Genomic DNA, 25358 nt, shown 5'->3' with positions numbered 1-25358 from the left:
AGGCAGTAGGTACATCAAGGCACATAGGAAACATTTGTACGCCTCCAGGCCTTGTCCTAGAAGTTCCAAACCCACACAATAACAACAGCTCAAATGGATCGGCAGGCTATTTCTGGAAGCAACAGATTCATGGCTCAGCACTGGTTTATGTGGACAACGTGCTCTGATTAGTGTGAAATGGAGCTTGGAAAAATATCTTTCAATACACAATGGGAAATATTAAAAGGTAGTTGATATGTTGTGAGTGATTCAAATTTATTATTGAATTTAAGGTCCAGTGTGTAATATTTAGGAGGATCTGGTAGACATGGAATATAATAATAGGTAAGAATCATTATGTTTTCATTACCTTAGAATGAGCCGTTTTTATCTACAGATGCCACAGGTGGCCTTGCATAGAGTGTGAAGTCAAGGAGCTGAAATCTACAACTACACTGCTATATGCCACTAAATCATACATACTGGTCCTTTAAATTACAATGAATGAAGACCTAGTCCACACTATTCAACTATCTGGGTAAGTATTTGCTATGTCTGCTATGGATAGAAATTGTGTGTGAAGTCTGTTTCCACATGACAGTTCCAGATGGATTAGGCTTTATGAAGCACAATGACTAGTAGCAGAATTCTCACAAAAGCTGCATTAATAATGGGTTCAAAAATAGACGAATGTTTTGAAAGCAAGAAGAACATTTTTTGCACTTTACTGCTTCCCCAAATGGACTGTCATGTCATTAAAACACCTTAACAAGAAAGATGCAAACACACTCCACCGTTGCACTTATTTTTCCTTGTTTTATATATCATCTCATGTGTCTCTCCAGTCCACCTTTTCCCCCCATTTTCTTCTTCCTGTAGAGATCTTTGTAACTTTCTTTTTTTAAAGTGCGATAAAAACACACTGAGCAAGCAAATTGACAGAGATTTAAACTATCCAATGAAAAGGTGCTTTAGGTTTTAAGACCATTTGCCAGTGCAGAGTAGTGAGTTTAGCCTTGCAATAAAAGCTTATGAGGCCACTCTTGTGTCTGTTAAAGCAAAAGGACAACAGAATCACACAGTTTTACAGAGTTACTAAATTTCAGTCTGACTGAGAATATGAACTGACAACCTTCAAGCCATAAGCCCAGTTCTCACAGGCAAGTCAATGGCTGCAGCAACAAGTGTTTTCACAGAGTCTTCACTACAAAATCCATCAACACCAGTTTCCAAGTGCCAAGTAAACATCCAAGAAGGACTATGGTTAGCTACATCCATATACTGACACCTAGTGTATCATTGTGGTTACTGCAAGTAATAGCAAGTGACAGTACAGTGACAATACAGGCTCATTTTAAACAGCTATTGTCTGCAATTCCACAGTGTCTGTAAAAAAGGGAACAACAATCATCTGCTCCATCTGATCTAAAGCTTCATCAACAAATCTACGACAGGGACACGACACAGATATGCCACGAAGTAAACAGGGTGATGGCACAGGGATACAGATGTTGATTGTGATAGGAGATAGCAGTGACGATGATGTAATTGTCTGCTGTGTTTGTGTGTTGTTTATGTATTTATGTGGGTGTGCTCGTGTGAATGCAACCTGCTATCTCGCTGTGTCTGCTGGTACAGTGTGAGGGCTATTTGGTCTAGCAAGGCAGATAAGAGGGCGATACTGAGGCCGGTGGGTGCGCTGGCTATCTGCCTCCAAGCTGCCAACGTAACAGGGTCACTCAGGTGCACTCTGTGGGGACAAGTGGAGGAGCGGAATAGGAGGAGATAAAGTACGAGAGGACAGAAAGGGTGGAGAAGAGGGAGGTGAAATGACGAGGGAACAAAAGAGGAGGAGGAGATGGAGTGGACAAAGGACAGAAAGAGGGGTCAGCAGAGGAGACAGACACTGTGCAGAGAGAGACGTGCTGCTGTTCATGCTGTCATGCACTTATCAAGATTTATACAGCTTAGAGCGTGACAGTGTACTCTGTATGTGTGCACATGTATGTGTAAAATCCAGGTATTGCTGAGCTTTGAGCATGCTCACACTCCACGTGTGTCAGTGTATGCATGTGTACGTGTGTGTGTGTGTGTGTGTGTGTGTGTGCAGCTTAGGATTCGTGCATGTGTGAACTTTGCCCACTCCCCTCGCTTCTGTGGGGCTCCAGGTTTCGCCTGGTGGGTGGGATAAAACACCCACAATGCCGATTGTTTTCACAGCACACACACAGAGGATCAGGCCAGCGTGGCACACTGGCACCAGATATTATCATGTGTGCCGCTGCTGTTTTTGGTTTCATTCTGATTTCCTTTTTACAAAGATGGTATGCCTAATCCCCACATGTCAACCTGACTCTGGAGACTTCCAGAGAAGAAAATCAACACTGGAGTCTAACTTGTCAAATAACAGTTACAGCAACAACAGACCCTTCCAAATGTGCTCTTATGTAAAGTCACAACTGTCACAATAATACACAATAACTGTTTTAATAAAAATCTCTTTGAGGTATTTTGATGGATGTGCATGTTCTGATGTAGAGTGCACTGAAAGACTAGTGAATATTTAAAAGACAATCTATATTCTAACAGAGCAAGTATTGCCTTAAAACAGCTGATCCAAGCCCAGATATGAAACTCAGTTTGGGCCCACAATGGCCTTAAATTCTAGCTAGAACCAGACAAATCTATACAGCTATCTGCTGATAAAATAAGACAACATTTGAAAGATGACTATTAGTCCTTTCATACAAATGAATGAACAAACCATTGGTTTCTATCAATCAAAAATTAGTAGAAGATGTCTGACAGTGCAACAAGTAACAATCTGATCTGCTGACAACTTTCCAAACTTCCCTAATATGTCAAACCAACCAACATATGTAAAATGACACATGATCTAGTCCTGCACATCATAAAATGAGGAGCAATCAAATTACACAAAAGATTAACTTCAAGGTAGGGCCAGGGCAATATGGCCAAAAAATAAAATCTCCAATTTTTTACATCACACCCAATTTACGATTTTATTTCTACACTACAAAAGACACCATATCGTTGGCAATGTGAAACACAACTGTATCTGTAATGTCTTATCCCTGGGGCACCTTCTTCTCATATGGGATACTATTGGAAAATGATTCTACACGTTCTGTGTAGATGAGTGAATTGAGTGGACTTTACAGAGTCCGTAGCAGTTGTATATCGCCACATTATTCTGCATTGTTTTAAAACATAAATTCAAATTAATCAATGTACTGCCCAGCTCTACTTCAAGGTCACAGTGTTCTTTTAATTGCCCCTCAATCATAGATGTGTCTATTCTTGATATTTCACTAAATATAACAGGTGGCATCATTTCTAGATTTTCTCAGGGGAAAATTGCAGCTCTCTGGACCGAGTCTTTGAGGACATTTACTTTGCAATTGAATTCCAGTATTTAAATTTCAAAACTTTTTAACAACCTTAAACATGAAATTAGAATTTCACAGTGGGAGTGAAATACAGAAAGCAACCAATAGGCTTCATATTTTGTTCTGTCTGGGCCTTAAAACAACATTCTTTTTTTTTAGCTTGTTGTGGCAAATGTGTTAACAAATAGTTGCTATTTACACATGCAGCAGACATGGAGCAACATCATTGTATATTATTATGTCTATATAATAATAATAATAATAATAATAATAATAATAGGCCACTACCAGATAGTTACTTACTTTACTACCATAACTAACTACCTGCCCAGCCCTTTTGGTGCTGGCAGCATGCAGTGGGTTTATCACATAGTAAAGTTACAGGCTGTAAAACCAAAGTAATAAGTTAAAAGTGAACTGAAAACTTGAGTGATAGTTCTCTGTGACTTCAATATTGTCAATATAAGAGTATTGATAAGTGGAGCTTTTAAAAAAAATGTTCAGGCCTGGAAAACATTTTAACGTTTTAATTCATCTGATCCATTTAAAGGACCAGTGTGTAAGATTTAGTAGTATCTAGTGGTGTAGTTGCAGAATGCAACCATGAAAGTGGCTGCAAAACAAGTGGAAAGGGCTAACAGTCCAATCTAGAGCCAGTGTTTGGTTTGTCCGTTTTGGGCTACTGTAGAAACATGCAGGTTCAACTTGGCGGCCTCCATGGGAGGCGACCTGAGGCGTCTGTACATATAAAAGGTTCATTCCAAGGTTCCTGAAAACATAGTGATTCTTATTTTCAGGTGATTATAAACTAATGAAAACATACCTATCAATATTATATTCAATTTCTGCCAAAAGATACACACTGGACCTTTAATCCATTACTTCATCTGGAATTCATTGGAATTGCAACCTTGATTGTGTAACGTAGTTGCATGTAGAAAAAAACACTACATACAAAACACAATTAACATTTAACTGACAGTACTTAATTAACCATTTTTCTTGCTGGCTGCTAGCTATAAACAATCATTGTTAAGAGGATACCAATCTTCCCTCACTTACGTGGGCAAAGGATTAAAGGTTTCTAGATGATGAAACTAGATCATGAAAATAAGTGGACCAGAGCATATATTTTAAGGCCCTCCCGATCAATCTAATATACTCACAGTGTGATCATTCAACACTATGCCAGCCAACAGACAGACGTGAGCACCTGTTTGTCCCATATTGACACCCATGACAGACACAAGCACATACCACACAGAGGGGTAAAAATGTAACTGGAGCTGAGAGGAAGGCTGCCAGGCTGTGGCAGCTGCTTCAAACAGCTCTGGATCAGGCTTTCACACACAGAGCCTTTTGAGGAGGGAAGCGTCCGTGTCAGCCCCTGTCACTGGCAGGTGGAGGCACGAAAAGCAAGGACAGTTTTGATGCTTTGAATGGAAAATTGGTGGTAGATTGGGTTAATTTAGGGCCATTAGTTTGAAAAAACACAACAGCAGGATGTTGGACAAAAAAGATGATATTATTATGATATGATATTGTTGTGTTTCACATGGCAGAGACTGAGACCGGGAAATAATTGATATGAACCTGAATAGTTCAACTTATTTTAGAAAACGTAAAAATATTTACTTTAAATATTTTCTATCAAACTGCATACTATCTAACTTTTTTAAAAAAGCCCTAGAATTTCTAATGAGTTAAACAGTAATTGTATTGGCATTAAAATTAACATAATTCACACCTTGTTGTTAACTTCATCCCTCTCTTGCACTTATAATAAATTATTCCACAGGGACATAGAAGGTATGTTGTTTATTTGTGTTAGTGATGTCATATAAATTGACATTGGGAATTCCCTGCAAAAAGTCAGAGGTCAGAGGCACCTGCAGAACAGCAGCCCTGCTACTTACTTTAGGCTCCCACCATACTTGATAGGTATACATACGTGATAACTGGACAAGCTCCACTGTGTATGTCATGACATCAGAGACTTTAGTTGTCCACCAATATCTCAAAATTTAATCCCACTCATCCATCCAGTAAATACAGTAAATGTGTGCCTTTGTTTCCATTACTGTTATCTCATTCATTCTTATCTCAGTGTTTTATTAACAATAAATTGATTAAATTATGTCAATTCTCAAAATGTTGTCTTATTTCAATGTTACAATATGATCATGTTTGTAGGTTTGACTATTGGTGCCTTTAGATATTGCTTAATCTAAACCATGGGTTTGTTGTCTGAGATTTAAAGTAGTCATATTAGTAATTATATTAGTAATAAGCGCAACAGCTGAGGGGAAGGCCAGGGTATTCTCATAACAAAGTCTGTTAAAGAGAAGGGCGAAATGCGACAATGGGGGATAAAGACACACATTTTAGGACGATCATTCATCGAAGACATTCATAATGTTACATTTGTTCGTACATACAAAAAGTGAGGGAAGCAATTGTGTGAAGAATGAAAGAAGTTGAGTAGACCCAGCTAATCGCTGTGTGAAGTGTGAATGCTTGTCAAATTGTGAGTTTTGGAAAGTTAAAGAAGTTGTTTGACACGGCACCCTACAACACTAACCTTGGAAAGGTGTGGAGGGAGGGGTTGTCAAGACACTCTTCCACCGTCTGACAAGCACTTCAGTTGAAGCATACTGACACCTTAGGTGTTTGTTTCACTGCACCAGAAAAGTAAAAAAAAAAAACTTAAGTACAATGCTCAGCCTAAATCTTATATCTGGACTCACACAATGATAATGACTTACAACTCTACATCATTTTGTTATTTGTCAATCTGACTACATGGCCTTGCTGTCTACAAATAACCCCAAAATACTGTCATTACAAAGGCAATAGGAAAGTTAAAAAAAGCAGTTAAAATAGGCCATGATGCTCATCCCACAAACACCAACACTTAAGAAGAATCTGTTTCAACCATAATATCCTTTGGCACAGTGTGCTAACCCTGCAGACAGTCAGCCAAGCGAGCCTACGGTGAGACCACAGTCTGACGCCAGCCAGGTGTAACACCATCTCCACTCTTTTTGTTCAAGTCATGTAATGAGCCTGTAATGAGGCCATGAAATATTGATAACCACGCTCGGCTAACACTGGGCCTCTATAGGGGTCCTCTCAACTCAAAACAAGATAGTAGAAAGAAACACTTTACTCCTCCCTTGCTGAAGAACTAAAGATGAGGAGGAGATCTTGAAAACAACAGGGTCAAAATCTTAATGTGCAAACAGATTTTGTGATGCTTGCAGTGGATTAATTACAGGCTGAGGGTAACATTAAACCCACAATTTAATTGGGGTTGGAACAATAAAGAGATACTGGAAGTCTTTCACTTAGTACAGCTATTTTAAAATGCTTCAAGTCATTTATTGTGCTTCTGGGAAACTGAGCCTCTGGTTGACATTTGCACACCTTTTAAAAACATCACCCCCTTAACAGCCAAACAGGAAAAGCAAGAAGCATTAAAATGAAATCAAGAGTGGAGTCTTATATCCTTTGACTGCTAACACCACCACGCAATGTATCATTCACACACATACAAAGAGGGAGGGAGGAAAACAGACAGACAGACAGACAGACAGACGGAGAGGGTGAGAAAGAGTAGAGACAGGTTGCTATCATCAACTTACCCTGGTTATGTCAGCGACGAAAACTGATAAAGTTGTTGTGCTCTCTCCTGCTATTCTATCTTAACGTTAACAGTAACTACCAAACTTAAAACATGCCTTTCACTGCAAACATTAATAGTTAGTTAACGTTACCTAGCCATTTTCGTTTGATGAGGATACCAGGTGAACGGTTCGCTCCGGGTAAAGTTAGTTAACATTATCTAAACTTAACATCCTGCTTAGCACCTTTTAAGAAGATTTGACCAGTCTCATTGGTATGGATATGTTATCTAAACGGCATTAGTCGCTGTTCTCATCATCTACTGAGTTATACGTTGGTCTTCTGTCTATCTTACTAATGAGTAACGTTAGCTGAGCTACAGTAAGTAATAAATAGTGCTCTCGATGCTAGCTGGCTCTTTGCTGCCACTGGATTCAGGTCGCTAAGCAACAACAAGCGGTACTTTAAAGGCTATGCTAAGCAGCTAACAGTTAGCTCATTGACGACCCAGTAGCAGCCTGTATGTCCTCCGGCGAGCTCATTGAATAGCGATATCCTGTAGATCCTGTGTGTACAGCGTAGGTTATAGTAGTGTTACTGATAGCGACGCTTTTAAACTATCTACAGTATAACTTGTTGAGACTAGTTTTATTGTTTTTGATAAAGGACTACAGTGTCTATAACAAAAACTACAATTACCTGGATCTTCAGTCTGCCGTCAGACTGCTACAAGTGTCGTGATCAACTGAGGACTTAAATAGGAGTGACCTCTGGGTTTGGAGAGAAGTGGGAGAGACAGGCTGACCAAAGCTATCGTGCGGACATGGTGAGTAGAGCGAGAGTATATCGATTATCCTTTCTCAATAACGCATTGTAACGCGGATGACACCGCAGTTATGCCAATTGATTCAACAGGCGATTTACTAAGTTTCGCTAAGTTGGTCAAAGTTTGCTATGTAAACATATTTAAATGACACTTAAATACAGCAGTATCGTTATTGCTCGCGGCGTGGCGTAACCAACCCCTTAGGACTTACACATTGACGTAACGTAACGCCTTTGTAATTTGCTGCTGAGCAAGTTTGATTTTTTTTTTGGGGGGGGGTTTGAATGAATGCTATTTAGTGAATGGTAAAGATGGCGATGAACCTGATAACCTAAGTATATCCTGGTTTTGTTATGTAACAGTGAGTCCTGTGTGGAGGGCAGGCAGTCTATTTTTGAACTGACCCCTTGCTTTAGTAAATCCTGTTGACAAGAATAGACACCCAACCCACGTGCAGTGGACAATTAACCTGTCACTTTCATACCTGTCCTCTTCCTGAAATCAATGCTAATAGTACTAACCGCTGTGTTGTTTGCCTTGTGTCTTGCAGTCTGAGCCTATTAGAGTTCTGGTGACCGGCGCTGCTGGGCAGATTGCCTATTCTCTGTTGTTCAGCATTGCCAAGGGAGATGTCTTTGGCAAAGATCAGGTAAAGGAGGGGTTTGTCTTGCTCACATAACACTCAATTCCCTTATCTCATTAGGCAGTGTAAGGGCAGCACCACAAGACATGCATAGGACACTGACAACTCCCAGTAAACAGCTGTGAATATCACAAGTTTTCCAGGTCATATTTGGGGGTGACACTGAACAGATGTTGTCCCTGTGGGGATTGATCAGATTGCACTCGCTTGTGCATGTGCCCAGGGACGAGCTGGGATTGTCCTTGAAGTCTACGAAATCTTGTGCCAAGAGTCTTAGGCCAACTTTAAAACCACTTGACCCATTTGGCACAGGCCATAGTCAGTGAGCCAAATGGCTTAGGCCTTCACTCTCTGTTCCAGAGACGAGTAAGTCCCCTACTGTCGTGTCATTATACATGGGAATTATGATTTAAGTGAATTTAAATTCAGTTCAGCATGTTTTATTCATTTCATACTCCTCATCCCACGGCTTACTTCCTTCCCTCCTCCCTCTATCAGCCAGTCATCTTGCTCCTTTTGGACATTACGCCCATGTTGCCAGTCCTGGATGGTGTTGTCATGGAGCTACAGGACTGTGCCCTCCCACTTCTGAGAGGTAACTATTTATGGGTGGGACAAATAATTGACACTAAAATAACCTGTTATATTGACTGTATATGTAATTTTTACACTGGCATCAAATATGAGTCTTTCTTGAACATATAGTCTATTGATTTTACCTACAATTGTTTAGAGTTAAATTCAATTATTATACACTGAAAATATTTTATTTGATCTGAAGCAGAGATGTATTCTTGGTTTTAAAGCTGATGCTTTGCAGAAGGTCTGCCTTTGCCAGTTTATAGCTCTTTTTCCATTTTATTGATGGCATGTAAAAAGGTAGAGTGTACACACACTGAAACCACTTAATTAATCCTTTGTGTGCACAGTGTTTCCTGCTCATTATAATGTAACACCTTTTTTATGACTAAGTCATATTAATGTTATGAGTTACCCCATGATACCCACCCCCAGTAACCATACTGGCCTCTGTCCAAAGCATTTGCCATCATCATGCCAGAATCTTTTGCATACAATAAAGACCTCTGTGTAGTTTGCAGATTTCCGGAACCTCGAAATGTAGATACAAGGAGATGTTGGGGTAAAGATATAGTGGACAGCTTTATTTGAAGTGCTTTACATTTATGAATGGATACAACTTCTGCATGGCTGGGCCAGGGAAGGATACATTTCTACTCTGGCAGTTTTAGCTCATTGCTACCAAGTGAACACACACTTGGTGGAGGGAGCCAGGACTGTATTTATCAAGCATCTCAAAGTCGCCCCTATGAGTTTTTTTTTTATTTTTTACAAAAATTGTGCACCATTTGGCCAGAACACACCAGACAGATTATACATGCATGACAACATTTATTTTAAATTATTACACAATCATAGTTGCTGCATTGCAAATGATAAATATTGCATTGCTCTGTTTTCAATTAAGTGTAAATTGTAAGGTCTTGTTTTTTGCATCACAGGTACAGTTTTATAGATAGAGTTGTCAGCCAGGACGGCCATAAGATTTTTGAATCAGCCATTAGAAACCTGTTGTTATTTTAAATCACGACTCTACTTTATATATTTCTACACATCCCAGAATATCATTCACCTCCTGTTGGGAGCTTCTAACAGTTTTGGACAGCTCTTCTTGGTGTTGGAGAAGACGGAGACATTTTCATTGGTTTGGACGTCATCAAAAATTAGTTTTTACGGCAGTTTGGACTTTTCAGTCTTTTTCATTTCCTTCTCTGAGACACCTGATGAATACGGGCGCTGGTTTCCATTCTGTTTTTTGGTGTCGTGTAACTGCTGTCATGACATCAGTCGTGAGGCGCCATTATGTGCCATCTCCATTGTGACCTGGAATTTTTCCTTTGAATTGGCGCTGTCCTTTGCTTTGTTTGGACAGGGGCTGTGAGAGGCCCCCGTATTAACAACTGTAGTGCAAAGACAACGCTTCATGCACTGAGATGGGCCCAGCCATACAAATACTGGTCACACACGGGACACATTTAAAATACATTTCTCCAAATTATATGTGTGTATGATTTAGAAAGGATGGAAAATGTTTATGTTGGGTTTTAAAGTATTTAAGATCGAAAATGTTCTAGTGATTAATTGTCAGATAGACCACATGGAGAGACTTACTCTGGTGTACTCTGGTGTAATTGTTTTAGAAAGTAGAAGAGAGGAAGTTTATTGTTCACATCAGGAATTCCACGAAACTACTATCTAGATATTTTATATATAAAATATAGTATATTAACCTTTTCAGCCAGCACCAGTACTGAATTCACTTTATCTTTCCACAGATATTATCCCCACTGACAAGGAGGAAGTGGCCTTCAAGGACCTGGATGCAGCCATTTTGGTGGGCTCCATGCCCAGGAAGGATGGCATGGAAAGAAAGGACCTGCTCAAAGCCAACGTGGCCATCTTCAAGAGCCAGGGAGCCGCCCTGGAGAAGTACGCCAAGAAGACCGTCAAGGTAATGACACACTACGCAGTTTAGACCCGCACAGACATGAAAATACGCTGAGATGTCCAATCCCCTCCTTTTTCTACTTGTCAAAGGCTGTTGAGTGAAACTATTCTGCTTCTGGCTAAGTTGCTTGTGTTACATTGCTTTCCTGGGTGTAGAAAATGTTACATTTGTGTTTGTGCTGGGTTGATTCCCATTGTTCAGAGCCCTGGTGTTTATTTTCTCAAGCTTAACCATATTGTGTTTTTCCTTTATGATATTAACAGTATTATACTTATTATTATTATTATTATTATTACATTTCACATTATTTACAATATTTAACAACAAAAACATGCTTCCCTCTGGTAAGAATAAGATACAAAACCTACAGCCAAGACAGCGATCCAGACCACATTGACTTAGATCAGATGAGTCACTGTGGTTTATTTTAGTGTGTGTGTGTGTGTGTGTGTGTGTGTGTGTGTGTGTGTGTGTGTGTGTGTGTGTGTGTGTGTGTGTGTGTGTGTGTGTGTGTGTGTGTGTGTGTGTGTGTGTGTGTGTGTGTGTGTGTGTGTGTGTGTGTTTTTAGGTGCTGGTTGTGGGAAACCCTGCCAACACCAACTGTCTGATTGCAGCCAAGTCTGCTCCCTCCATCCCCAAAGAGAACTTCTCCTGCCTCACTCGTCTGGACCACAACAGGGCTCGCTCCCAGGTGCGCTCCTTTTTAGACTCTTGTTTGTTCTTGCAGTTGTGTTCACACTTTTCTTTACATATTAGAGTTTGAAATTAGACTCACAGACTTTTAGCTGCCACATTGTCAGTTCTTTGTCTGACCTAATTGTGAAACCTGAGTTTGGTGTCATTTATGCTCTGCTTCTGCAGGTGGCGATGCGCTGTGCCGTTCCTGCCACCCATGTGAGAAATGTGATCATCTGGGGCAACCACTCGTCCACCCAGTACCCAGACGTCCATCACTGCTTGGTCAACATGTCTGGTAGTGAGCTCGCCTGCTTTGATGCAGTCAAGGATGATGCCTGGCTTAAAGGGGATTTCATCGCTGTGAGTTAAAGAAGATGCATTGTAATCTATTGGACTGTGAGATACATTTTGCATGTATACACAGTTACTGTGTCAGCCATTCAGAAATGCATGATATGCAAAACTTATACTTAAATATTTTCACATTTTACTGAAAGGTGTTGCTGCTGCAGACATTTCAGCCGTTATCTCAAAACCTTGACAAATGGAACCAAATCTAGCTGCACTCAATAACACACGCTATCCCTATATGCTCAGTTCTTCTGCTCACATTCACTTTGACTGCCACTGCATTTTCATGTAATGCTCCATGTTCTTTTATTGCAGACAGTGCAGCAGAGAGGCGCTGCAGTCATCAAGGCCAGGAAGCTGTCCAGCGCCATGTCTGCAGCCAAGGCCATCTGTGACCACATGAGAGACATCTGGACAGGCACCGCTGATGTAAACGCCACATTCATTTACACTGTAGATATGATGTGGGAATGTCTGCCTGTTGCATTCTGTCAAGAAGTGCCAATAACTTTTTAAGCAACAATAGAAAGAGTGTATTTGTGTGTTTGTGTTCACAGAAGAATTTGAATCGTCAAACTACACATTTTTTTTATGTATCTGTCCCCGGGAGTTTGTAGCTCACAAGTACAGATACAGTCTGTGTTTGTACTTCTTGTATTCTTTTTTTCTGGAAGAAGGTTAAGTCAAGTCTTGTGACTGTGATTTCTGACAGGTCACATATGGTTCTGTGAAATGTAGTGTTTAATACTAATTTTATCATTGGTGATGATGAGATATCATATCCGTATAATAAGCAGGATTGTGTTTGTAATGTAGTTTTAACCAGTTTCTCTCTCTTTCTTTTTTTCAGGGTGAATTCATCTCCATGGGTGTTTACTCCTCTGGCAACTCGTATGGAGTCCCAGATGACCTCATCTATTCATTCCCTGTTCAGATCAAGGTGAGACTGATCTAACCTTGTGTTTACTCCTCTAGCAGCTTAAGTTAATGTTTTGAATTCAGCTAATAGCTAGCAATAAACTACACTGTGCTTGTCCTCCAAGGTTTGTATTCCACAATGCCAAACTTATGAAAGTATGCTGTTTCCTTAGGACAAGACCTGGAAGATTGTGGAGGGCCTGGCTATCAACAGCTTTTCCCAAACAAAGATGGATGCCACAGCAGCAGAGCTGATTGAGGAGAGAGACACAGCTGTGGCTTTCCTGGGAGTATGACTAGACCCTTCAAAGCCACCCAACCAGTACTTAGACAGCCCCAAAACTCCAGACGCACGCCTGTGATAAAGCACTCCACCAACCCCTGCATTACTCTTTGTGTGTGTGAGAGCGAGTGAGAGAGTGAGTTAGTGTTTATGAGTGTAAAGTTGGATTTATATTTGTGCGTTGGGAGGCTACAGCGTAGAAATGAGCCTGTGCACACCTTTTTCCAAAACTGTATAGCGGCTACAGAGATATCAACTGGAGACAGTGATTTGCTAGCTTGGGTTGCTTCTCTTTTGTTTCACAAACTCTCAGTACTGGGGGGGGCACCCTGGTAGCTCACCCTGTAGAGTGTGTACCACACATCAAGGCTGAGTCGTTACCGCGGTGGCCAGGGCAAGGTTCAAGTCTGGCCTGGGCCCTTTGCAGCATGTCCTCTCTCTTTCTGTCTCCCCTGTCTTTTCTGTCTCTCTCCCGTCACTGTCAGTAAAGGGGGGGAAATCACCAGATATACCCTGTGATCTGGCAAAGGCATTTGCACTACAAACCTTCTACTTGCTCTGATCTGCACTGTCTGTTACAAAGTGGGGGGGGAAAGAAGGTAATCAGGTTTACATTGGCTATAAGTGATTGCCCGACATTAGCTTCCATTCAGTAGACAACAGAGACTCCTACAGCAGGGCTGCTGTACACTGACGCACAAATATAACTCCAACTTAAGTAAACAGTATACTGAAAGTACACCAAATATGTTACCAGCTATTTACATACATTTTTATCTGGGGGTAAGTGAAACATGGATGGTTGTTACATAGTCAATTTCATTAAGTCTTCAAACACTGGAATGGATAACTTACAAAGATGAAACAATAAAAAAAAAATGAAACCATGTAGTTGTGTTTTCGTTGGTTTTATCTTACAGGCAATCAAATAGGCACAATGTAGTTGTTGTGTCTTAAACTACCATACTTTACATTTAGGCAGCACGTGGCCTTCATGGTTAGCACTGTCACCAGCCGGGCACTTCTGTGGATGTTCTTGATGTTATCTGTGTCGATATGCATGTAAATTGATGACTAAATTGGCCGTAGGTGAGAATGTTTTTCTATTATATAATATAATATATAGAATATACTTATGTTTCCATACAATATACAAGACTGACAACCTGTTGAGGGTTTACTCTGCTTCTCTCCCAGAGTGTGCAACTCTCGTCCCTCAGATGGATAGATGGATGGACAGACATATTTCCAGATTTTTTCCATAATGTTAGTATGTATGGTGGAAGGGTAGGGGGACAGATGTTTTAAAGTAGTCTTCCACTACATTGCACAGTTAGTCCTATAGGTGTAGAAAATAATACCAAGTTGTGTAGTTGACAGTCGTAACACTGGACTGCATGGTAATGAGAAGTCATTTCCAGCCAAAATATCTGAATGGATACATTCATTTGTGTCTTTTATTTAAACAACAGGATCAGATTACACAGAATCATACCAGATAGAAATGTTGTTACCTGTATTCTCCCAGCTCTGGTGAAAGGCATCTGCAAACAGAGGAGTAAAATACTTAGAAGCTGCATTACAGCGCAATATCACAGTTTCACCAGGAAGGGGCAGTATTTGCTAGTTTACTGCCCCTTCCCAGCAGCATCAGCATGAGGAATGATTATGTAACATCTGTAATTAACTTAAATTCACAATGTGTCATCATTAATAAGAAGAAAAACCGGCAAACCAATTAAACTGACAACAACTCTAGCAGAAAGATTCACTATTCCCACCTTAATGGAGAAAATGTGATGTATCTAGTGGGATGTTGAATGCTGCCCAGCCGGTGTGATAGTACTCAGTTCAATGTACGGATGTACTTTAAAAACTAACCAGTACTTTGGGTATATGCACGTAGCGTAGGGCTTTTGAGTATTTTATATTTCCAAATATTTCGATCTTTCTTTAACCCGGAACTGTCAGAAACCGTATCGCACGTCGCAGAAATATATTGGCAGCCAACGTTGCGTCACAAGAAAACAGGCTTCCTATTGGCTGCCATCCTCCTGCAACGTCCTCATTCGCCCCTTCCAGGAATGGCTCTGTAGTGCAAAATGTCTTCAAACTAATCACCTTTTTAAGTTCTTTATTTTTTACCTTGTTGTGATTTTTATTCGGCGATTTCGACAGGAAACAGAAGCCCAGTGTTTTAAGGTGAAAACCTGTGAAAAAAACAAACAAACCCCAAACACATATTGTGCGTACCCCACTGTCTCCTCTGAGGGATTGCTGTGGTCCTTCAGACCCGCAGGACCAGGCCGACCCCGTGGACTTTTCTTCCGCCAGCATCCTACAGTCACACAGTAAGAACATGTCTTTAAATCGCTTTGTCTCTTCACATTATCCCGTTTCCGAAGAAGCGAGGGGTGCCGAGGGTCGTATCTTCAAGTTAGCTTACAGCCCACCGGGGTATCTTTAGACGTTTATCCTCATGAGGTGTTCACGGCACCACCGTTGACTTGAGTTGTCTTCGTGTTTCTTAAAGCTGTAAAGTGTAGCCAGCGCTGATATTCGGTATTTGTTGAATACACACCGTCCCCTTCTGTCCATGCACACATCAGTCGTTCACTTCCGCAGCCTGAACTCTCTGAAGTTCCCCGTCGGGCAGGTAATGCTTGTGGACTCACAGGGGTGAATCTCACCGGTTAATAATTGACGGTGTAAGCGGACTCTGTCGTTAAAGAAAGGGGTCTGCAAATCTCCGAGTGTTTGGCAATAAGGTAATAAAAATGAAAGCAGGGGGCGAGGCAAAAGGGAAAACATGAGCAGAGGTTGGGAGTCAGAACCAGGATTTGTGACGTGGTTTACGGTATTGGGGCTGGAGAATGAGAGGCAGACACCGCCAGCAATAAAAGATCCTGCTACAGATCCTCTCCGGCTTCATGTGCAGGGACGACGTTTGGTTGCTGTCCGGAGAGATACGTGTGACTGGATCAATGTGTCCTTGTCGTTTTTTTGTGCTCTCTCTTTTTTTTTAACGAGTACGTGAGGTAGACAGGAAGTCTCATGCTGCAGAGTCTCAGCTGTGAAAGGACTGGCTTTAGGGATACCTCAAGGAAACTTTTTTTAATTCATTTACGGAATGTGTGTTCAGTGACACTTCGGGTTTCACGGTGAATGCTCTCTGGAATATTTAATTTGAAGCTCTGTTGTTTTTGGATTTATCTTTTTTTTAATTTTCATTTAACCGTATGTATTTCTGAACCTGTCGATACTTGGCAGCTGAAACATGACACTTTATGTAGAAGGTAAGTAGTGATGTGGAGGGTATATTCAAATCTTAACATTACATATACATGGAAATGAATTAGTCGGATTAAAGGACCCTACCTGTGTTTTTTTTTTTTTTTTTTTAACTTTTTTTATTTCCTAAACCGTCCACATTAATGGCAAACATTTCCCAGCCAAACACATTTTCTAATATTTTTAACCTACCTTTATAGGCATTTTTAAGATGTATTCATCTTACTGCCTTCCATGCAAACACTGGTTTACATTCATTTCAATACATTATAAAAGATTATTAATTAAAGGCTTTGAGTTTGTCTCACATATCGGCTGATCCATCTTGTGATGTTTGGTCAGATTTGATCAACTACATACTGTATCTCTTCAATCCATTGGAGATGATGTAGTGAAATCTAAATTCTTAAATGAACACACCATGCTGGACCTGACTAACTACATTCAAATATTTGTGACTCAAAAAAAAAAGTATTGAATGCACCTTTTTATAGAGGCAGTCGAGTGGGAGTTTCTGGTCAAAGTTGTATTTTCGTCATACATTTCCTGTTACATGCTCTGTTTATGATGTCTTATAAGCAGCCAGCCTGCCAGTAACTTACACTTTACTGCTATGAATACAGCATTCAGCCCTCTAGATAAAGCAAATGTACCAGTTAATTATTTCCTTAATTCTGAAACCACTTGACTATTGCTTTTAGATGTTAAGGATAGAACAGGACCTCCATTAAATGGATTATGTGGTAGCAGTTGCAAACGTGATTGATACAGCTGTCACAATCTAGGAAACTGATGGGCATTTGTGATTACTTCTACATGTTATAGACTAAACAATTAATTGATTATTTAAAGGTCCAGTGTGTAACATTTAGGAGGATCTATTGGCAGAAATATAATATAATATTCATATGTTTTAATGTCAACATGTTTTAATTAGTGTATAATCACTGGAATACAGGTATACAGTTTTAGTTACCTTAGAATGAGCTCTTTCATCCACATTGAACCACCATGTTTCTACAGTAGCCCAGAACTGACAAACCAAACACTAGCTGTACAAAGGCCCTTTGACATTTGTCACAAGTTTCAAAGTCACCGTAATTTCTCCTACACTGTTCGCAGGCTGCTCTCATTCCCAGGTCATCAAATACAGACGCGACCGATGTTCAGTTAGTTGCAATCTGCAGCTTCACTGCTAGATGACACTAAATCCTCCACACTGGAACTTTTTAATTTAGTTGATCCATTAAGTAATAGAATAAAGGATACAGCTTCTCAAATGCTTTTAATAATCTATTGATCATGGGTCATCTAGACCTACCACAGCAGTTAGCTGTTTTTTATGGGCCCTTGATGACAAAAACAGAATTTAAACTCTTACTGTCTACATCAGGAGCTTAACCAGGACTTCTGAAATACTTTTACATTAGCAATCCTTACTGTTTCCTTCTTCTGCCGTTGCCAATCAGTGGTCACGTGGTATTTGTCTCGTCTCATTTTACTAGTAAGGTTAGTTTCCTGTTGTCATTTTTATCTGTGTGCTCGAAGCACTGAATTATTCGGTAGGTGGTACTGACAGTAAAAACATTAAAGCATTAAATACCACGCTCAAGGTCTCTCACACTCTCCCTCTCCTATCGCTAGAATATTTTTACCTTTTTAAAAATTGCAGATAAAGCCTTTCTCTCAATATCATCCAACATCATGCAGTATGTCTGTCTATCAGTGGTCTTATTATTGTATAATAGCATGATATTCAACATTTCACTCATTACCCTTTAAAGGCAACCAGACTTATTTTGTGTTTTTGATCATAGGAACATTTAGGTCTAATCAAAACCTGAATCTATAACACCACAGAAAACCGAACAGGCTCATCAGGTTTTGTCTCATGTGACTTTGAACTTGATTATTACTCACTTTCAGATGAATGTGTCACATTTATATTTCCAAGCAGTGAATCTGTTCGTGGTAGTTGGCTTGTTTACAGATATAATTATTCAGAGATTACATGTTGGCACAGCTGTGGTAACTTCAGAGCAGTTCAACGTTTATGCTTTTGCTTGCTTTAATTCTTATCTTTAGTTTTTCTTTTTAGGCCAACACTTGTATTGACATCTAAGATTTGCAAAGAGCTGATAGTAAAAACACACATCATAGACCATTTTACAGATAAGGATGCCTTAAATGTTGAAAATTTGAAGATTTAATTTGACTGACCTTGTGGACAAACTGGAATGGCGACCCTGTTTCTTAACTACCCTAAACATATCTTTGTCATTTTTGTACTGCAATGATCTAATGATGCTAATATGTATTGTTTTAATAGATGTAAACTAGACTAAAAACCTCTCTTAAGAAACTCAAATGTGCCTCTGAGATACACATCCATAATCAATGTCACAAACAGCTATTTGGGTTTTTACTTTTCCTGTTTCTCCAGTTTGTAAGCTTATCTATGTTTTAAAATGTAACTCATGCAATATTTATGTGTTACACACACTGCCATTATCTTGAGGGCGTTGTTGCTCGTGAACAGATGCTAAAATTATCCTATACATCAGTTACATCACCATTAATTAAAAAAGAATGACCCTCTTAAGTATTATTGTGTTATTTCCTGCAATGTAGTAATATGCATACTGACAAATACTGCTCTTATACATATAATACTACCATGACATGAGAATTCTACATCTTCACTAAGGTGAGATGATAAATCAGGCTATTGAAAATGTCGTTAAGGGTGCAACTAGCATTTATTTTTATTGTTGATTAATCTGTTGATTATTTTATCAATTAATTGATACGTTGTTTGGCCCTTAAAATGTCAGAAAACAATGAAAAAGATGATCACAATATAATAAAGCTCAAGCTTACGTCATCCATTGTCCCATAATGTCCGACAAACAGTCCAAAAGCCAAACGTTTTACATTTACAGTTGTGTAAGATGAAGAAAAGCTGCAAATTCTCGCATTAAGGAGCCCAAAACTATCAACTGATTCGTTGATTATCCAACAATTGCCATATTTTGATTAATTCATCTTTGCATCTCTGGATTACATTTTATGTACTATTGTGGTTGTGTACTTTTGATTTTTCTAGGAGAATATCAGACATTCAGTAATCCGGTACACAAAAAAGCACTTTTATAGCTTTATTTAGTGGCAGACAGGGCTAAAACAGATGGCTTGAGTTAATAAGACGAGTAAAGGTGGGCATTAGGAACATTTCGAGGATCCAGAATATGTTTGTGAAGTATGTCGTAGCAGTGTAAAACCTTGTCCCCCATCTTCCACTATCTTGCCTGTCCAGGTCTGAGTAAAGGAGTGGCCAAAGGAGGGATGGCTCAGTTCCAGGAAATGATGCGGCAGCAGCTGGAGAGCTCCATGCACACCGAGCTGGAGAAACTGCTGGACACCACCACAGGCGAGGCGGAGAGAGAGGTACTCTATCTCTCCCTCCCTCTCTTTCTCTCTGACCATCTGGTTGTGATTTAGAGGGTGGTTGGGTCACTCACTCACAAACACTGGGAAAACACAAAAGTGACACATACTGTAGCACAGTGCCAACGAGGGGTTCCACATACATGCTTACAGACGCACACACACACACACACACACACACGCATAAAGTATGCGTCATAAAATTGCAGTAGTGGAGACTTTTGAGCAAACATTCATCCATTTCGTCAGCCTGAATCAGAATATAATGCGTCATTAGAGACTTCCAGCCCAACTGAAACCCTGTAGATTTGTCCTGTTGGGACAAAATGAAGTCTGGTGTTGGGAGTGGACACATCTCAGCCTACATCATACAATTAAATAAAAAACCGGTCCCATAAAAAGCAGCAAACAAGCTAGACTGACCATTATTTAATCTGTGTTCTTTGAGTTTCCTTTGGTTGAATGAACACACACACACACGCTCTTTCAGACATTAACCAGGCACTCTCAAACCACCAGCAATCACAAAAGATGTGATGATACACACACACACAGAGTAAAAACGTCAGCCTGTCGACACAGGCGTGGCGATTACTTCCTACTCACTCTCACTCAAGGGTGTTCTTAGTAAACACTATTGTATTCGCAGTAAGCATTAACAGCCATGTGCACACGTCTGTAGAGTACACACACAAATTCTAAGTTACAAACTGGTTGAACTGGGTGTTAATGGATGTCAGCGTGAATAGTTATTTATTTCTTTATTTTTTTATACATATTTGAAATAAATGATTTACGTGTTTCTCAACTTTAAACTGCATCTTAAATATTGAAATACCATTTGTCATTTTTCACATTAAAAACTAATAACAAAACCAAGAATGCAAATCACTAAATTATGGAGATAAGATATTACAAATAAATCATTAAAGGGGTTTGTGAAATCATCTTGTGTTTCCCATTTTACTGCATAATCTGGTAGCTACACTTTACTTTATAGTATTTATGGTTATATACATATACATATATCAAGGAATCAATTATACAACACAAGGTTGTATAGAAAAATTAATGTTTGTAGTGCCTTCATGTTATATACATTGAAAAAGATGATATGCCAACATAAAAAATAAATATCACATAAACATACAAACCCGCACTTGGAAATGATTATTGTCCCAGCTGAACAAAGGTAGTTCTGTAATTGCTGATCCATATTATCAAACATGCTGAAGTATAGTAGAGCTTGCTTCTCATATTGCTTAGTGCATCCGTTTCATTGTATAATTTATCACTCAGTAAACATACATGTTTAGCTGCAGCGACTGCTTCAGCAAATAGAAGTTTATCCTCATGTGTGATTACATATAACCAAAACCACATTTATGTTTTAAATGCTTTCAGGTCATTTTTTTTTTTACCATTTATTACTTCCCTTAAGTGACGCAGTAGAAGTTTCATATATAATATATAATTTTATATATAAACTTTATGTGTAACATGAACATTCTCCCAAGGCTACTGTATTCGTTCAAAACACTACCGGTGAATATCCCAGATAACTTGGTTGAATGGGACAGGCTGATTTCAAGATTCCTTTAGCAGGGAGAGAAACCAACAGTTAGATACAAAACCCCTTCAGCTTTCTAGGAGTAAAGGGTGCTCCTCTGCCTAAAAACCTATTATCAAGCAGCTCACATTAAACCCTTGGTAAATATATGTAACCCTGACTACTCAGCAACATGGAAGTCAATTGAATGCCAGAACTCAGTTAAGGTCCAACTTAGGGCCATTGTTGGAGACAGTGAACTGAAACACCATCTGGGAGAAAAACCCAACCCATGTTTAGATCTTTCACTCGAACCTTGGTTTAAAGTGGATAAGTCCTCTGGGTCCCAGGAACACTACCCATTAATCCGCTGGGTGGCTGACGGTCCAGGATTTACCCCAAACAGGCTAGATTCAAGCTTCAAACCATGGCAGGAGTGAGGGCTAACTATTTATTTTGACTTCTTTGAGAAATTCTCACTTAGAAGTTTCCAAGGTTTGAGAGACCAATATGGCCTGGCTAGACAATATTTCTTCAGATTTCTACAGCTGATACATCACATTGAGAAAATATTTAAGAAAGAAGAAATTCTGGGTTGGGAGTATTCAATGTTTTTATTTCAGCATACAGAGCTGACCAGTGTCAAAACTATTTCTAAACTGTACAAGAGATTGCAAGAACTAAGTGGGTGAATACTTCTTTCAGAAAAGGAAAGTGGGAAAGCGAGGGAAACTTTGCAATATCAACAGAAGAGTGGGAAAAATATAATCGATAAAGAATGGATATCAACCAATTCACTGACTTGGAGAGAGCTTAATAGGAAAAATATGGTCAGATACTTTGTAACACCAGCACTTAAACAGTCTACGGGTCAGCAGACAGCATGCTGGAGAGGCTGTGGGTCTGTAAAAGGAAACCACTATCGTCTGTTTTGAAAATGTTCTAGGATTCACAGCTATTGGATGACAATCAGAGATCGCATGGAAGATCGACTTTTGTTTTCAGGTCTTGAACTTGAATAAGATGCCACCACAGCTTCTTGGCTTTTCAATAAAAAGAAAATTATGATAAACTTTAGGTGGGGACTAATAAAGTACAATTAGTCTTAGAAAACATCTTTTACTTGGAGAAAAGCCTTCAGTACTGTTCCTTGCTCTTCTTTCAGTTCTGAAATAACTAATGCTAGCAGCCTCTATGATAACCTCTTTAGCAGCCGCAATTGCTGTTTTTGAATGAACCGTCATCTAGCAGCAACCTCCATGGCTGACCAGTGAAACCAACATGGATGTAAGCAAAACTGCAGTTCCATACACAGCCACTTGAGGCGCCATAAGCCCGGTATTAAAATGCTCAACTTTACAGCAGAAATAACTGTTTACAGCCTAGTGAAAAAAACGTTTTTGGTTTCTCTCGCTAAATTTCCTGTTCCCCATTTTTATGTAACTCACCTGTTTTATACTATATCAAGAAATTAAAATCTTAAAATTAATCATAATTAAGGGCATGGCTGCTTCGAGGGACAGGTGGTTACTGTCACAGATGGCTGTTTTCAGTAACCAGGTTTTATTCAGCCCACCTCAGCTCCATGTATTTGCTCATTTTTGGGTTAGCCAGGAGCCCACACAGTCAGCACTGCCATTATGGCAACGGCCGGACCCACCAGGTTTTCAACGGCTCTTCAGAAACCTATGGGTGATATCACAGAGACTACGTCCACTTTTTCATATTTTTAATCTTTCTGAACAAGTGATTTAAGACTGTAAACCTCATCCTGCCTTTTTGTGGTGAATAAAGGTTGAATTAAAATCCTTGTGTTTTTCAGGTGTCAAGGAAAGACTTTGAGGGCTTCAAGAATCTTTTCCATAGATTTCTGCAGGTGAAGGGTCCATCAGTGGAGTGGATCAAGATACAAAGACCTCCAGAAGATTCGGTAAGTCTAGTTTGTTGAGGTTTTTGTTGCCCGTCTGTGTTCTTCTGTACAAATGTACTTGTAAAATATAAACTAATATAATGATAAAATGTAAATTTTTCCAGTTTATGTTTTGCAAAGTACACAGAAGGATTAAGCCAAACATACACACACTGTCTCTTGTACTGTCTTGTCAGGAGAACACTAAGCCAGAAAGCAATCATAAAAACTTACCAAGAAGTAATTAACATCCAATACAAAACAGAAATAACTTCCAACCAATGGGCTGCATTAGTGGAGGCACATTGCTGTGGATACATGTGAGATGATGAAATATGATTTGAAATTTGAAGGCTTATAAAATTATCAAAACCATAAAAAATAATTTATCCTCATTCTGAACGATTGCAAGATAGAATTTAATACAGTAGAATGACGCTGCTCACATTACAAGGTGAGCTACCTGTATTTGACTGGTCAACGCAATGTATTTTGCTGGAGTTTAAATATTTTTGTTGGATTGGCCCACTGTGTCTCAACTCCAGTTGTAGTGAATGTGTAGGCTGCGATTTGGTGATCTGAGCTACAGAGAAATACTTGTTACTTGAATTATTGTGACATAGGTGTAAACCAATTGTGTCAATCAAATTTGACCTTTGAACACATTTTTTTTTTTGTGCACCTAGCATGTTCATATTTAAAATGAAACCAACCATGTGCTGCTTGTCACCTTGAGTCAGTGATGTGTCAGTCCCAGACTCAGATGATCAAACTACCATCCTGGAATCTGTCACTCATCATGATGAGCTGTCATGATTCATGAAACAGAGCCCAACTTCAAGCTGAAGCTGAAGCATCAGAAGCATCAAACAAGATGACACCAAACACAGTTCAAAATGAAATGGTGCTCGTTTATACTCCTTTCGTCTTCACTTCGTCTTCATTTTCTTCTCATTGTGGATGTTGCTTCACTTTGTACAACTTGGCTTACATCTGGCTGCACCCACAGCAATAAAGATACTCTATGTACAGACACTGATTACAGGCCAATAGGGGATTTGAGTTTGTACAGTATATGATGTCAAGATTTAAAACAGACAGCAGTGATATCCCATTTAATTTAATAATGATTCAATCATAAAAACATATGGACACTATGTACCAACTGGAAATACAACATAAAACAGGACTGGACTGGACAGAAGGAAGTATGTGCCAATTGCCACTCTTTTATTGCTTGTTTCCATGACCTGAAAAGTAGCCTTACTGATAAGATCACATGACATCAAACAGTGTTACTACATCCTGCGGTTTGTAACTGCCACTACACTGTGTTGATTGAGGTGCATAATTTGAGTTTGTGTAGCAGAATCCCAGAACTTGCTGTCTGAACTTCATGTAGATTTATTACAGCCGTTTTTTGTAATTGTAATTCGTTGACACCTTAAGGGCTTATGTTACCTTCTACATTGAAGTAAGTGTAAGCATTACATAAGATAGGGATGTTATGCAACAATTGAAAGTATTTTCTCTCTTATGTCTTCACTTCACTCTTGTTTCTGAGTTTTATTTGGCTCAGGACGAGTTCACACCTAACATTAACATGCATCTTTTGTGATCATAAGTGATAAGTACGTCAGTTCACACCTGACATTAGAATGCGTCTCCACATGCTTCTCCACTTGTAATTGGATCTCACTTCCCTGCTCTATATGCAAATAAGCATATATATAATTTCTGGCTTTCCATACACACTGCTGAAATAATGTTGTATTGTTGTATCAGTGTGTCACTTTTGAAGCCCTTAACACACTGAAAGAGGTGCATTGTATAACAAATGGTGGTTTAACCAATTCCACACTCAGAGCAATGGCCAGGGAATTTTAATATTTTTGGGATGCTGATGAACTTTAAAACAAAAAA

General features: G+C 39.4%; 3 protein-coding genes across 18 annotated transcripts in view; 2 read left to right on the top strand and 1 right to left on the bottom strand.

Annotated features, from left to right (window-relative positions):
• wdpcp (WD repeat containing planar cell polarity effector) overlaps positions 1–15631 on the bottom strand; it is an 84509-nt gene extending 68878 nt beyond the window's left edge. For 7 of the 13 annotated variants that reach the window (XR_007887287.1, XM_051420570.1, XM_051420561.1 and 4 more), the window contains exon 1: positions 5971–6067. The gene's annotated coding sequence lies outside the window, so the exon portion shown is untranslated. Of the gene's footprint in view, positions 1–5970; positions 6068–7033; positions 7696–14753; positions 14784–15492 lie in introns of those variants that run through there. The other 6 variants (XM_051420509.1, XM_051420535.1, XM_051420501.1 and 3 more) reach the window with 6 other exon arrangements.
• On the top strand, positions 7707–14126 carry mdh1ab (malate dehydrogenase 1Ab, NAD (soluble)). Its single transcript, XM_051420804.1, has 9 exons — positions 7707–7839; positions 8390–8488; positions 8981–9077; positions 10837–11012; positions 11578–11700; positions 11871–12047; positions 12354–12467; positions 12889–12978; positions 13130–14126. The coding sequence occupies exons 1-9, from the start codon at positions 7837–7839 to the stop codon at positions 13250–13252; spliced, it is 1002 nt and encodes a 333-aa protein (XP_051276764.1). The 5' UTR covers positions 7707–7836; the 3' UTR covers positions 13253–14126.
• Positions 15448–25358, top strand: part of ugp2b (UDP-glucose pyrophosphorylase 2b) — a 33928-nt gene continuing 24017 nt past the window's right edge. Inside the window, exons 1-3 of one of the 4 annotated variants that reach the window (XM_051420674.1) lie at positions 15448–15590; positions 19847–19977; positions 23349–23456. In XM_051420674.1, coding sequence (XP_051276634.1) covers positions 19876–19977; positions 23349–23456 — 210 coding nt within the window. In that variant the 5' untranslated portion in view covers positions 15448–15590; positions 19847–19875. The other 3 variants (XM_051420682.1, XM_051420688.1, XM_051420665.1) reach the window with 3 other exon arrangements.

Source organism: Dicentrarchus labrax, unplaced genomic scaffold, assembly GCF_905237075.1.
Source record: "Dicentrarchus labrax unplaced genomic scaffold, dlabrax2021, whole genome shotgun sequence".
Lineage (NCBI taxonomy): Eukaryota > Metazoa > Chordata > Actinopteri > Moronidae > Dicentrarchus > Dicentrarchus labrax.
The sequence above is the reverse complement of the archived record's forward strand: the minus strand, read 5'-3'. Positions and strand labels throughout refer to the sequence as shown.